The sequence below is a fragment of the Pipra filicauda genome, unplaced genomic scaffold (assembly GCF_003945595.2).
Source record: "Pipra filicauda isolate LSUMZ 115617 unplaced genomic scaffold, ASM394559v2 scaffold4_size7858003_pilon, whole genome shotgun sequence".
NCBI lineage: Eukaryota > Metazoa > Chordata > Aves > Passeriformes > Pipridae > Pipra > Pipra filicauda.
The window spans coordinates 7,780,781-7,795,368 of record NW_024104643.1 but is presented as its reverse complement, the minus strand read 5'-3'; the positions used below and the strand labels follow the sequence as shown (position 1 = coordinate 7,795,368).

The following is a 14,588-nucleotide window of genomic DNA, read 5'->3' as shown; positions in this document are numbered from 1 at the left end:
TTCTAGACCGACGATACAGTTCCATTTTACAGTAAATTCAGGAGCTTTTTAGCTCTGTTTTTAATGTTTTCAGTATAAAAATGGTTTCAGACCATAGTAAGTGCCTTCTCCTTCCCTGACCTGTCCTGTTCCCTCTGGGGGTGGCTGGAAGTCAACTGCTGGCTGAGCTGGTGGTGAGGGTTACTGCATGTGGGACTAAAGACAAGATGAGAGGTGCTCCTCAACCTCTTCAATCCTAACCAGAGCCTGGCTTTAGTGCCTCCCTCTCAAAGAGGCTCAAATCTAGCGGTTTAATGGCTCACTGACTTAAGGAATGAGGATAAAATATCTTATTTCTCAGGAAAACCAGATCCATCTTAGTACAGCTAACAGACGGAGAGGTTTCCTGAGTCCCTCTATGCCCTACACAAAGCTAAGAGTGATAGACAGGCTGAGGCCAAATGAACACAACTCTAAGGAGGCTTCACGCTGACCTCTGGGCAACAAACAGGCTATGGTGCAACCGTTTTGCTCTAGAAGACAGTGACAGGCTGGATGCTCTCCTACCTGTCCTGGATCCCACACAGCTCCTTACAAGACTGAGACAGGATTTTGTCGAGAGCTGTCTCGCTACTCTAAGTCTGCAATTCACTAGTGAACAATATTGAACAGTAACATGTTTATTCTGATAGGAAAACCTGGTCTCCATAAACCTGGCAGTGGTGGGATTCTGCACCACGCTGTCCACACAGAGGCATGGTTCCAGCATCTTGACCATAAAGGAAATCCTAGAAAATGGCTTTGTGGCCAGGGCCTTCAGCTATACCCATTCTTCTCCTGTCCAGAATTATAGCATGGACTCTAGCAGTGCCTCTAAATCAGACACCTGGGAGCTTCTCATGGACTTGGACAGCATAGCAAAAAGCAGTTCTCTCTGTGTTGTCAAGCAGTCGGAGTCTCTGAGCAGCTGTGCGAAGACTGACCTTCACAGCCTGACTCAAGGCATCTCTGACCTTAGTCTTGTCTGCCTCTGCAAGGCCCACCAGGGCCAGGCCACCTTGGAGCTGTCTGGTTTCCCTTGTGAAGACTCCAGCAGACCTGGCTGCCTCATGGACATAGCATCACAGAACACCTCAACACCTCACAAGAAAGACAAGCACCCCAAACCACTAGAGAGTCTGCTCTACAGGAGCTCCGAGCTCCTCAGAGACCTCTCTGTCCTTGGGAATGTGTCAGCACCCAGGTGGGAGATCTCATCAATAAAATCCCCTCTGGACACCAGCCTGTCCCTTGATGTGAGCACTGAGGAGTTAAGGTTACTGGGATGCTCCAAACCGGACATGCCACCCCTGGATGTCAGACACCTGTAGTGATTCCTCTGGCCTGGCCTGGTGCCTTCAAGAAGCAACTCTGTGCTGATGCGCAGGTCTGCCGCCCCCGAGACCCTGCTGAGCGATCCTGACCTTGTCCCTGTCTTTCTGCACCAGGCTTAGTGATGCTGCTGCCCTGGCTCTGTGCCCGGAGCACGGTGGACCGCGGGGTGCCTGCAGAGGGGCACGGATCCACACTGCAGCACAGGAGACGGAGCCCTCCTGCCCTGTCCAGAGCCAGCGGCTCTTGTGCTGATGGCAGCACCTGGTGAAAGGTTAAATCTGCCCACCTGGGGTGAGGGGCTTTGGGGCACTGCTGTTGAGAGACGCTTGGGTGGTTGACGGCAGCAGCGCCGCTGGCTCCCCGTCCTCCCGGATCCCTGTCTTTTGTACTAACGCAATAAAGATACAAATGTTGTTCTGTGTGGTTGGCCTTTGGCGCTCACTGCCCACCCGGCTTGTGGCTGAACCCCGCTCAACTCCCAGGGCCGGCTGCTGGTACAACCTTAGCGAGCGCGGCACTCTCTGGAGACGCTCCCGCGGCCCGGGGGAGAGGGATCATCCACCCCCGCCTCACCCGCCCCTGTTACCTGGCAGAGGGGCTCGGGCAGGTCCTGGTGGAGAAGAGGCTCCGGGACACGGCTCCGGCGGCTGGGCCATAGCTGCTGGGCCGCCGGGAGAGCGGACGGAGACGCGGCCGGGGCTGGGGATCCCTCTCCTGGCGTACCAGGAAAGCGCAGCCTAGGAGCGCGGAACGGGCGGGACCGGCCCGGACACCCCCGCCCTGTCACCCACTTGCCTTATGCAGTATGTTAATCCGCATCACTTGCCCACACGCTGCGAAGGTTTCCTCTGTGATGTTCACTCTCTGCTCCGAGTGAATGAAACGAGCCTACCCCATGGCATCCCCCACCTGTTACAGATTTTCACGTGCTCCTGTTAGATCTCACCCCATTCACACAACCACTTGCTCTCCTTCCTGTTTTTGCTCTCCCTCCTGTTTTTCCTCTCCTGTCACTGCTTAAAGCAAAGACAGGGAGAAGGACTTGCTAAAACCACTTCTCAGGACATTCGCGGTTTGCTGAAGAAACAATATATCCCGCTCCTTCTTCTTTTAGGGACAGATTAAGGGATGATGAGTCATGTTGCATGAGAGGACAGAGACAAAAAAAGGGAAAACAGCAACAGATGCTTGGAACCAACCTTTGTGAAATCTAGCAATAATTCCATTAATATCTAAACTCCATGGCTGTGTGCCTGCCAGTGGCCTTGCCTCACCTCTTGAAAGCAGTCACCTACCTGTACTAATTCAAAATTCTATCAGTCAGCCATAAACTTTTTATGTATCACACTCCCATGACCAAAGTAAGTATTTCTGTCTGATTACAAAATAAAAGCTTAAATACTTCCACAGAGCCAAAGGGACAAGCTTTGAAAGAGAGATGCAAGCTAGCTACTGCATCCACCTGTATTCCACGCTAGCCAAAAAAAAAAAAAAAACATACGTTCAGTGAAAAATTTGTGCTTCAGTTGTCAGAGAGGCCCCATAGGCATATGGCAAACAGGGAGCTGCTTGTATTCCCTGGCTGCTTACATGGCCTTTTTCTAAACCATGTTACAACAGCAAAAACGGGTGACAAAACAACTCTGAAAAAGGGCCGGGAAACAGAAACTATTTACAGTTTCAAGTATAAACACCCCAGAACAGCATAAACCAGAGCTATAACTAGCAAGAGGATCACTAAGGGGGTTAGTTCAGCTGCACCCTGTGCAGCCTGACTGATTGGTATTGATACTGCACAGGAGAGATTAAGCTTGTTGTGTAAATCTGTACCTGGAATGTGCAAAGTGCTCTGTGTGACAAACAAAACCACAGCCTATAAGGAAAATACAGGAAGAAATGAAAAATTTCAAACATGCCACTGTGAAAAGGGAATGTCTGCAGCATAGGAAGAGAGACAACTTTTAACATTATATTAGCACGTCTCAACTGGGCAGGAACTTGGCAGGGGCTTTAGGGCACCTCCTTTAGAAAACCCTGTGCCAAGATGGCATGTGAAGCATGAAGAAATGTAAAATAAAAAGATTTTTGCAGGGGTAAAAGATGAACAGATCTTTTGCAAAAAACAGCATGGATGTTAAAACACATGGCAGAGCAAGATAAAGCACAAATGTCATGGAAGGCTTGAGTGAGGGAAGAATTTTCACTAACAATTTGAGTGTCATATTGATAGCCAAAAAAAATGCTGTATTTAAAGTGCAATCTCACCATACAGATATTAAGAAAAAGCCTTGCAATAAAGGCACGTGGTGTTGATGATATTGACAAATTTTTTCTTCTCACCACTGATCTCCTTGGCTCTATTTTTGTTGTGCATTGAGCTTCAACATTTCACGGTCAATGAGTTTAATCTGCATTTCCCTCCTTGTGCGTTACCTAGCTCATTACCCTGGGGAATGGGCCAGATATCAAATAACTGGAAGTAAATATATTCCTGAGTTTCTGCACTGTATCACATTTTGTTACTAATGATCCATTTAATCCTAAAGTCTTTTTCACCCACATGCCGTCCTTTCTTTTCAAAATTATGTATTTCCAGTCTTACACAAGGCAGCGATGTGCAACAATGTCATTATTGCTTAATTTCAAATTCTTCCCTCCCTTGGAAGAAATATTTTCCTTCTACAGTAGCAAACCTATCTCTCCTTGGTTCACTTTGGCACAGAGACAAAACAGGCTGCCTCAGGCTGACATATATGTTTTCAGCAGCTCCTTTATTTATGACTCTGTTTTCTTTTTCCCAGTTCACAAACCAAAATAAAAATCCTTCCCAGAGTGCAATTAAGGACTTTTTGTACACCAGGAGAACCCACAGTAAACCTTACAAGAACATAAATGCTAGAGCCAGAAAGAAGGACCCCAAACACATTTTCTTTGTATAATATTTTTAAAATGTATTACAAAATTACAGTGTCAATAAAGAAGTAGAAAAATAAGAAATTATTTGGGAAGTCCTTGTGAAATACAAGCACTTTCTCAAAAGGCATTAAATATCCAAACTACCACACATAAACGATCCTAGCATTCAGTGAACTATTGAGACAGTCCCAATCAATATATTGGAGAGGAGTTTTAAAAAAACAGAGAAGTGTATTTTCACTAAAAAGTCTGTCTCAAACTGGGGAAAGCCAGGTCTCAATTGCCATTGTGGAATCCAGCTTCACTTGTGTCAATATCATGTTCCTTAGGTAAGGGAAGAGGAGAAAAAAAAAAAAAGAAGAAAAATAAGAATTTTTACAATAGGGTAGAACTGTCAGATTTTTTGGCTTAACTAGAATATTTGAGAAATAGGGAATACTTGTTAACACAAACAAGTGATCTGTTAATATGCTCCAAACAGACTTCAAAGCACCAAATTTACTATGAAGAATTATTTCAGCATGGAACCGCTCCTGAGTAACAATGCTGGTTTCACTTCTGCACTGCAGCAGTGGCAAGAGCTGTGAACACTCCTGAGGGCACACTGCTTTTACTCAGGCATCATTAATGAATTGGATTTAGCTGAAATTACCAGAACTACCTTCGCATGTACTAATCCCCCCATTAAAATAAAAACTTAATTAACTGAGCACTACACATTCGATACGGATTAACAGTTGTAAGTACTGTGGATGACACTTCACTGGTCTAATTTATTGCACAACAAATGTCTTACATCTCAGGCCTCTTGCCTGCGACAAGTGTAGCTGCTACAAAGACACGCCAGCCTCAGTGCTGTTACTACCAATTATTCACTTCTAATTTTGTTATTAAAAATACCTGATTCAGTTTCTTAAACTCAACCACTTGGAAGAAGATGTGCTCCAGGATATATTTGGCATCTTGCTTCTCCTTCGGGAGTTTGCTTGTCACTCCCAGGATATCGCCACATTTTCGTACATAGAATTCCAGGTCATCATCAGTACCTAAACAGGCACCCAGGGAAGAAGGCAGGTGAGTATCACACATCTGGATCAGTTCGCAAAAAACTACTACAAATCTTCATTTGTTGTTGGCATTCGGTGAAGTTCAGTCCTATAACTAAGCTCAGCGGACTAGCTGTGAAGTCCTCCTGCAGCTGGCACCTTCTCGTCTTCTTTAGGCTTAAGAATGTTTAGAATAATCTTAACATTTTAACTTCAAAGCATAAAAAGATGTGAAGTTAATCAGTGAGAGCACACAAAGCAATTCATACACGGTATAGGAAACAGCAGGTAGAAGCATGATAAAATGTCATGTAACAAACAAAATAAAATGTCACAAGTGCATAAAGCCATGTTATCAATTGCCATGAGCTTCCAGTTTCCTGGATCAAGATGAAAGCAGTGGATTTTCAAAAATGAAGCCCATGTTTTAAAATTAAATATAACAACAATTTTCCCCTAAAAACTTGGATTTTATATATAAATGTGTAAACAACCAGTCTGCTTCACTCACATTTGTTTGTGATCTCTGCAAGACGAGCTTTCTCAGAGGAAAAGGTTTCATCTAAGTCAAATAGTTCCAGAGGGGGAGGAGGCAATTCTCTGAAAGCAGGTGGAAAAACCTTGAAGACAAGAAGTAGCATGGCTTATTGCCACATATTTTCTTACACTTTACAGATCTCTAAGACAACAGTTTTGGACTTAGACTGGACTTGAAGAAACCTTTTACATAAAAGCACCCCCAAAGCCCACAGCACAAAGGGACACTTTTTTGAAAATTCCATTTACATTTTGTGACTAAACTCTTTTGAAATGTTCAGTTATTATTACAAGCATGTCAGAATTATCACCCAGCATGACAACTAGACATACTGCATTTGCAGTTTCTGTTTTGCTCCATAAGACCTAGGTGTTGGCTGAGACAGCTGAGGAACTAAGCTCCCCATAACAGCTCACCTTGGAAACATATTCACGTCAATTCTGGTGAGAGTATTTTCTTTTTCATGCAGTCACGACCTATGGCATAAGCTGGACTTAGGTTTTCAAAGAGCAGTGCATTCAGTTGCACCCCTGCAGCTGTAAGGATTCCAGTACTGCTTTTTCAGTGGCCAGGGTAAAGAAGGATAGAGCCATGACAGCAAAACTCAGACAGAGATTCCTGCTTTTTGAAAATAGTTTGGCACCATCGTAGCTCATGTTGCTTTCAGCCCAAATCTCCGTTGGTAAAAGTTTGATCAGCTCTTGCTGTAAAAGACTCCACTTTCTACTTCCCCTGAGGATGTGGAGATGGAAGCAGAGCAGGACAGACTGGCTCCTCCCTGGCAGCAGTCAGTGTAGTACTTAGACTGCTGCTTTCTGAGATATCACGTCCTGTTTTCACAGCAAAGGCTGAGCCAGCAGCCTCTCAACTAAAGGCTTACACACACACGGCATTCTGCTATGGCACCACATACTACATTTTGAAGCTCTGTTGATAAATGTAAATAAGTGTTCTTTCCTAAAAGATAGTCCCTAAAGTGTATTCAACTCCCAAGTGATTAATTATTACTACAGCATTTCTCACTTTAAAAAAAAAAAACACAACAAAAAAACTATAGAAATGACACACAGAGGTTTTGCATGAAACAAATGAACCACAGAATCATTAAGGTTGGAAAAGGCCTCCAAGACAATCAACCCCAACCTTCATGGAAAAGGGTTCTCCCTGAGCTGCATGAGCAAGGAGGTTACTCACAGCTGGCTGGAGGACAGGTAGCGGAGTCTCAAACTGAGGCTGAATGAGTTGGAGGCGTTCATGTTTCACATTCAGCTCTTCATAAGCTCTGCAGCACAGAAAAAGACAAAGTATGAAGGGAAAAATAATTATATAACATCCATTTCCACTTGCAGGCTATAGAGATGGATTTTTATGAAGACACTAGGGTCAATGCTATGCACAGTAACAGCATAAAAAAATGGGATGTCCATTTTAGAAGGACCTCAGAGAACTACGTATCAGTAATAACTGACTTCTATAGTGAGAAAATTAGCTAAAATTATGACAGAGGAAGACGATAGGTGGATATAGAAAATGCTGAAAAAGAAGGCAGTCACGTCAATTCTTCAAGTAACTTTCAAAGGGGCAAACATGAATGAAGAAAAAGTGATCTAGTTCAAAAAAAGCAGAATTGTGATTTCAAAAAGATTTTTCAGGAAGTCCGTAACTAAAAGTTATTTTTAAAAAAATATTTGTTATGGGATCAGAAGGGAGATCCCACTATCAATTCACAACTAGTGAAAGTACAAGAAATACAGAGTAAGAAGAAAGTGTCCACAACAGAGTGCAGTTTCATGGAATCTGTGTTAAGCTGCCACTACTCAGCATGTTCAGATCTGGCTAACAGAGGAGTTATGACGGACAAAGCTGATAGTGACACAAACTGGTAAAACTGAGCAGCTGACAAATCTCAAGACACAGTTACTGGGAAATGCAAAGGTGAATGAAACGCAGTTTTCAGTAAATGCCAAGTAATTCAGAAGTGGAAAAATGACCAGCTCTCAGTTATCACTCCAGAAAGCGTCCAACATCACTGCAGCCAGTTCTATTGAAACTATCAGATCACTGAATCAGAAGTAGTCAGAAAAAAAGGAGAAAAGAAGGTCAGAAATTACAGCTAAGACAAGAAGCAAGAGAAAACATCAGTGTCACACTGTACAAGTCCATCTTCTGGTATATCTGTATTCAGAATGCTGCTTACAGCTCAGCCCCTTCTGCTCTTAAGGAGACACAGTTAAATACAAACAGAAAATGCAGAGTACAGAATGGAATAAATAAATAAGTTATAAGAAAATCACAGCTGCTGACTTGATAACTGAAGGGAGGGCAGTTGTATCCAGCTGATAAAGGGATGTATCAAACAGCTTTGTGAAGTCTCTTGGGTTCTCATCTCCTTCTTGCAGGCAGACTCGCAGTTGCTCAGACAGTGCAGCTGTGTCTGGGAGCATGGTATAGTCTGAAATCTGAACACAGATATGGACACCTGGGATTTAAAACGGCCAACCTCTTCACACAGTCTCTTTCTAGTTTATATCTCACCTAAAATCTCATCTAGAAATAATTATTTCACTCTTTACCAGGTATGGCTCTTTGCAGTGCAGCTCACTAGATCAGGAACTGTCCAAACTCTATTCTGTTGCTGTAAAGCTATTCCCTATACGGATGTTTCATCTGTTGATTCTTTAACATTAAAAGAGTCAGCTTACTAGTCAGCTGTGCAAGACTTGTTCTTTTATGCACTCAGAGTATACAGTTTTATCACATATGCTATTTCCAAATAAAAATAGCATTTGTATACATCAGTTAAAAAACCAACTAAAAATTGACGTACAATTTGATCTCTACTCACATACAGAAAATCTACCTTCACTTCCTGCACATTCCTCCTGTCTTAGGGCTCAGAGCGAATTTCAAACTTATTACCCTGGAGCAGCAAATGATCTCATAGAGATGGGCAAATTGGAAAGAGATTTTCACAAATGCAATGTGATAATGAAGAGCAACCTAAGTCTAAGAGATATGAATATTTTTTACTTTGGAGCCATCTGTCTACTCAGACCCTGAATGAAGGTTCTGCAACAGCAGCAGCACCCATCTTGCTGTTAACCATTTTGTGCTAAATACAGGGTGTGCCAAAACTGATCACACTATTCTTTACCTCCTTGTGGACCTCTCTTACCTCAGGGTCCTCCATATCCATCTGGTTTAAGTGGATATCTGATGTTGTGAGCCACTGGAAAAGCACATCCTGAAGAAGGGCAAAACTTAATTATTTTCAGGAGGATCCAAGTAATCTCATACTAGGCTTAAACATTCATATTAAATCTATTAAATAACATACCATGAAAAATAAGACAAAATAGGTAATAAACCAAAGCATATCTGCTAGTATTGGATTAGAATCTCCATACTGAATCCATTTCACAGCTGTCTTGCTCTAAAACAAAGCTACGGAGCCTGGAGTGCTTTGGAAGTACTGTGAAGATCCGCTAAGGTGTTTTTAAATAAAAACCCAACCCAAAATCCCCACCCAACTTACCATGATCTTACCATTTTCTTCTTTATCTAAATATTGATCACTGAACATGTGGGAAGATCCCAATGCTGCCATCTTTCCACCTTGACTCTATCGACAAAGAAGACAATTTAGCAAAAACTCCTTCCAAATCACAGTTTTAGAGATAATTGTTATTGCTTTATTAACTTTCCACAACCCATCTTTCAGTGTTCAGTATGTAAATATAGAGGCCAGTGACACGCATGCAGGTCAATATAGCACATCTTCATGTCAACTAATGAGAGAAGAGTTTGACAGTTCTATTATTTGTAAGATAAAATGTAAAATAGACATGTCATTATATTTTAATTATGCTACAGTAAACATGCATGAAAATCCATTCATGAAACACCTTTGGAATTCTTCTCTAAGATTACCACTCCCACAAGGACATACATTAGAAGAAGTTTTCAACAAAACAGAAACCCTGAAATGTTCCCTGCACCAACTGTGAAACCCATACCATAATACAACTACAGATACTGCTGTAATGAATTTGAAGATACATCAAATAAAGCTCCAGTTTGTTTAACAAATTTCGGATGTTTCACACTCCATGATTCGCAGTTTTAAGCTAATTCTACATGCTTCACCCACAACTGGGTAGATCCTCTGCTCTTACTTTCCATTTCTTCACTTTCTGTTGCTATTCTTTATCACACCTCTTTTCTAATCTAAGAAATCTTGTTTTCCTGCTACCAAGTTTCTCCCTTGGGATATCTTACTATGACAGCTGCAGACAAAATGCAAGTGGCAAGTGTTCTTGTAAGTTCACTTCACGCTGCTGTATTGGCTTTGATTTACACAGTTCATTTCAGCCACAATAGGGGGGGGATGAAGTTGGGCATCCTCAAGGAAGAAAAAAATCCCCTTCCTAACAAAGATATCAGAAAACCACAACAAGAAATTCACCTACATAGTAAGAAATGTGTTAATTTGTTCACATTCGCTAACAATATCAATCCTTTGTTTGTACTTATCCACTATTACTAGATTTCTGAATTTATTTTTATGAAGTAACAGGCCTGGATGAGTAAGAGAACATATGAAAAATCTACTGGTTCCAAGGTGACAGTAATTAATTCGGTATGGTGTACTTACAGAGCTAATGATAGTCTTAATAAATTATCACTAAAAGGGTAGGAAAAAACCCCCAAACTTCAATGAAGAACTAAATATATCCATCTGTCAACCAAAAAATATGTAATCTTTGCTGACCATCAAATTAATTCTACTCTGAGCCCCATGCAAAGGAGTTTACCATAAAAAGAGGCAGGGGTTCATTGGCTCATCTAAAGTTTGCAGATGCATCAAAAGACAGACGTGGGTTTGTAAGTACTCCCAGAGGACACACTCCCAATTTTTGTGGGTGGAATGCAGGGCATGTCACAGGTAGAATCCTACCTCATGCTGATAGAAAGCCAGAATAGGCCTGTTGAGTGGGAAGCAGATGGATCCTGTTGACAGAATTGCCACTGCTGGTTTCATCACATTCAGTGTGGCTCCAAAAGGATACACAAAAGTGAGAGCACTGGAGGAAATACAGAAACTCCCTAAGTACCTGCAAGTATAAGGCAGGCTGGACATATGTATAAAACTCAAAGTGCAAACTGCAATTGTGCACTGGTGGTGGAAAGCCAAAGTCTTGCTTCCAACATGCAGATCCTTGTAACCACATTTCAGTCTCTCTCTCTAGGTTTCTCCAGGTTAAAGAATAGTCTTAAATAAGGAACAAAGAACACTCTTGATTTCTGTTTGCACGCTCCTGCACCTGAGAGAAGAGGAGGGGTATCTAACTCACAGATTGATATATATTTTGGAACAAAACTAGATAAAATTTTGTACACTTCCACTTTCCCTTGTAATCAACCACATGGTCATTTCTTAGTCTAAAAACTAGCCACAAGGAAGAATACAAACATTTACAGTTATTTATGGAAAAGCTGTGTTCTTCTCAATGCCTTTTTACTTCTTTATCTTACCCTGGATTAAGATTCTTTAAAAAGATGAAGCCTTGCTATGCCTGCAGCCAGACCACCTGCTATCTACAGGTTATTCATATTTACATTTCTTAATCAAATTCAAACTCACAGACTAGGGGCAAAAAAGATTGGATCATGAGAGAATTTCTGTCCAAAACTGTCACTCCTGCTCCTTCAGTGGTTATCAAGCAGTACTAAACAGATTCTCCTTTCCAGATATAACCTAAGAAGCTGGCATAAGAAATGCATTAGAGAACCTCAACACAAGCACAACGAACTGCTGCTAATCACGAACCTGCTAATTCTGAGTTATTCTACATATTTTCACATTAGTTTCCTCACAGAAAAACACTTACTGTGAGTCATGCCCACTTCCATCTTCATCTGTTGTCTCAAGCACTGTTTTTCTTGCAGCTTCACAGATTCCCCTGCAAGATGTTGAAAAGCAAAACTTACTGAAAAGAATACAGATTACAAGAGTTTACTGTAAAGATTTATATACTCCAAATATTTACCTGTTCAAAACTCCATCAGAAATTAGTGCTTCTTTTGGGTGGTGGTACTTATAATATACATTTCGTACTACAGCATCTTGAAGAAAGAAAAAACATAGAAATTTACATCTGAGCTGATGAGTATACTAGACATAGCAGAAAAATTAGTTTAGCTCTTGGATTCCCTGGGTGTTTGCTTCCAGCACCACAAAGCTGGCATTTGGTTCCCAAAAGAATTCAAATCAGCCTTCACTGATAAATAATATGAGAAAATAAGCCCATCTCCACCTTAAGGATGATCCAGTTAAAACAGCATTTAACAAGTTTTACAACTTCAAATTCTATTTCTTTTAGTGTATCTTCCAAACCAGGATGAATTAAATCCTGTTGATACAAAAAAAGGTATCGTTTAGAAAAGCCACCAAAGACCCTAAAAATATTTTAGATACACTGAGATACAGTTGACTTCGGTTGGTTGGTTTTGGTTTTTTTTCCACACTGAATGACATTTTATTGGTCTGCTAAAGAAAAGTGCCACTCTTTGTTCAGGGTGAGGATGAAGTGATTCAGTTCATTAAAATGTGTGGAAAATGTCTTAAATGAAAGGCTTTTTAATCAAGAAACATCACTAGAATTAATTTTTGTTAGTAAATACCATTAACGCTAACAACTACAGCAAGGGAATGGAAATGGCTCAGTTGTTATCCATGTACTCCGCCCATGGAAAGCTCTCGGTATGCTCCAGTATCACCCTGCCAGGTACATGTAAATTTAAAGAAAAAACATCTTTTGGACCAAGGGATACTTTGTATGAGGGATTTTCTTGGCTTGTATCTACAAAGGCTAAACCTCTTCTTTAGATTTTGCTGAAAACAGATGAATGAAAGCTCTCAGTAAGCCCCATTACCATTATTGAATATGATCCCATATTCTTCTAACAAGAAGTTAATATTTGTGCCATTACGGGACTCTCCACCTTCCCTGAGCATCACCAGGATGGCTCCACCATCCTCCAGGAATTTCTTCAGAACGGAAAACTAGAAGACAACAAAGATCCAGGAAAAAAAAAAAAACAAACACATGAAAGAAGATACACACAAGACTTCAAGAAGTTATAGTGAGACGAGGGAAGGTAAAGGATTCTGACTGTTTGCAATTAACTTGATCCTCTGAGAAAAATATTCAAATTTCAACTTGTGTAAATTCATCTAAAGCAGTACAACTGCAGTCTTCTGTGTTGTTCTTTTCTATTTAAGCAAATCTTAAACCAAAATTAATTTGAAAACAGTTATCGATGTCCTACCTCATCAGCACTGAACTTCTCTCTTGGCCCTGCTGTAATCCACAGTTTTACTCCAAACAGTTTCTCCGATGTGATCTCATCTTTTAAGCTATGAATAGATTAATAAAGGCACATGCTATTCTTGGATACAGTCTGGAAACACAACTTTTTTCTTTTGTTTCTTAAAGGACTGGCAAACAAACACAAAGCGAATCACGTCAGTCACTTCATATCCTTTCATCTGGGTTTAAAGTTGACAGCATGAGCAAAAACAATCCTTACAACTGTCAACCAACTAAACAGTAAAGCTCCTCTAACAAGGTACTGTGGCAGATCCAGAACTGCTATAAACTGTCACAGCTGCTATTAAACTTTGCACCTGAGGAGCTTCCTCTTGTTCTTTTCATTCTTTTTCTTCTTTTTGCTCTGGGTACATTTCATACAATCACAGAATATCCCAAGCAGGATCATCAAGTCCAGCTCCTGGCCCCGCATAGGACACCCCAACAATCCCACTATGTCCCTGAGAGTGTTGTCCAAACACTCCTCGAGCTCTGGTAGCCTTGGGGCCGTGACCACTGTTTAGGGGATCCTGTTCAGGGCCCAACCACCCTATGGGGGAAGAACCTTTTCCTGATATCCAGCCTAACCCCCTCCTAAACAGTTTGACGCCATTTTGTAGCGAACAAGTAAACAATATCATCTGCATAAAGGCTGTTTTCTTTTACCCCCCAAACTCCAAACCCAGACAGACTCAAAAACCTCTATGACGAGTTTCAACCTTTTAACTTACACTCTATCTCTTCCACAGGCAAGGCAGCTGGAAGCTCCAAAGAACCACGCTCAGCATCCCACAGCGACAGAACAGCTGATACTACAGAGCAGTTAATGCAAGAGAGCGACCTTAGCTCATGAGATACATCCCATGAAGGATGGGATTGGCCAGGGCTCTGAACAACCTGGTCCAGTGGAAGGTGTCCCTGTCCATGGCAGGGGGTCGGAACAAGATGATCTTCAAGGTCCCTTCCAACCCATACCATTCTACGATTCTACGGTCCCCGAAGACTATTCGGGCACTCAACGCGGACCACACACACCCGTGGAGGTCTGTCTGTCCCCTCATAGCCGCCCCTCACCTCAGCACCTTCCAGTTCCCGCGCAGCCTCTTCCGCAAGGCCTTGTAGCCGCCGGCCGGCGTGAAGCTCTCCCCCTTGGACGCGTTGAACACTATGGCATTGCGCGGGCCGCTCTCCATAGGCTCCCCGGGGGCTACCGAAGGGCTCCAGCTCCGGAGGGGAGCGGGGAACCCTCAGCACCCGGCGTCCTCCGAGGTGTCCCGCCGTGTCCCCAGCGGGACGCGGCGGCACCACCCACGCTCCTCCCCTAGCAACGCGCCCGGCGGACGCATGCGCGCATCTCTCCGC

General features: G+C 42.3%; 1 protein-coding gene across 4 annotated transcripts; it reads right to left on the bottom strand.

Moving 5' to 3' along the window:
- Positions 1-4,105: 4,105 nt before the first annotated feature.
- On the bottom strand, positions 4,106-14,538 carry IFT52 (intraflagellar transport 52). Of its 4 annotated transcripts, XM_039386740.1 has the most exons (14): positions 14,301-14,382; positions 13,958-14,038; positions 13,186-13,273; positions 12,790-12,919; positions 11,904-11,979; positions 11,745-11,843; positions 10,811-10,937; positions 9,389-9,475; positions 9,029-9,097; positions 8,158-8,312; positions 7,048-7,135; positions 5,827-5,935; positions 5,170-5,315; positions 4,106-4,593 (listed from the first exon to the last, which is right to left on the bottom strand). In XM_039386740.1, exons 4-14 carry the CDS (start codon positions 12,869-12,871, stop codon positions 4,546-4,548), a joined length of 1,086 nt encoding a protein of 361 aa, XP_039242674.1. In that variant the 5' UTR covers positions 12,872-12,919; positions 13,186-13,273; positions 13,958-14,038; positions 14,301-14,382; the 3' UTR covers positions 4,106-4,545. The 4 variants fall into 4 exon arrangements, with proteins under 4 accessions (XP_039242674.1, XP_027567411.1, XP_039242673.1 ...); XM_027711610.2 differs by lacking the exon at positions 13,958-14,038 and having other exon boundaries at positions 11,745-11,816; positions 14,301-14,538; XM_039386739.1 differs by lacking the exon at positions 13,958-14,038 and having other exon boundaries at positions 14,301-14,525.
- Positions 14,539-14,588: the final 50 nt, after the last annotated feature.

Coding starts and splice junctions, on each gene's coding strand:
- IFT52 (XM_039386739.1), bottom strand. CDS start 14,419: ATGGAGAGCGGCCCGCGCAATGCCATAGTGTTCAACGCGTCCAAGGGG. Junction 11,980..12,789: donor TGGGATCATATTCAATAATG/GTAATGGGGCTT, acceptor TCTTTCTTCAAG/ATGCTGTAGTACGAAATGTA. Junction 8,313..9,028: donor TGGATATGGAGGACCCTGAG/GTAAGAGAGGTC, acceptor ATCTGTGTTCAG/ATTTCAGACTATACCATGCT.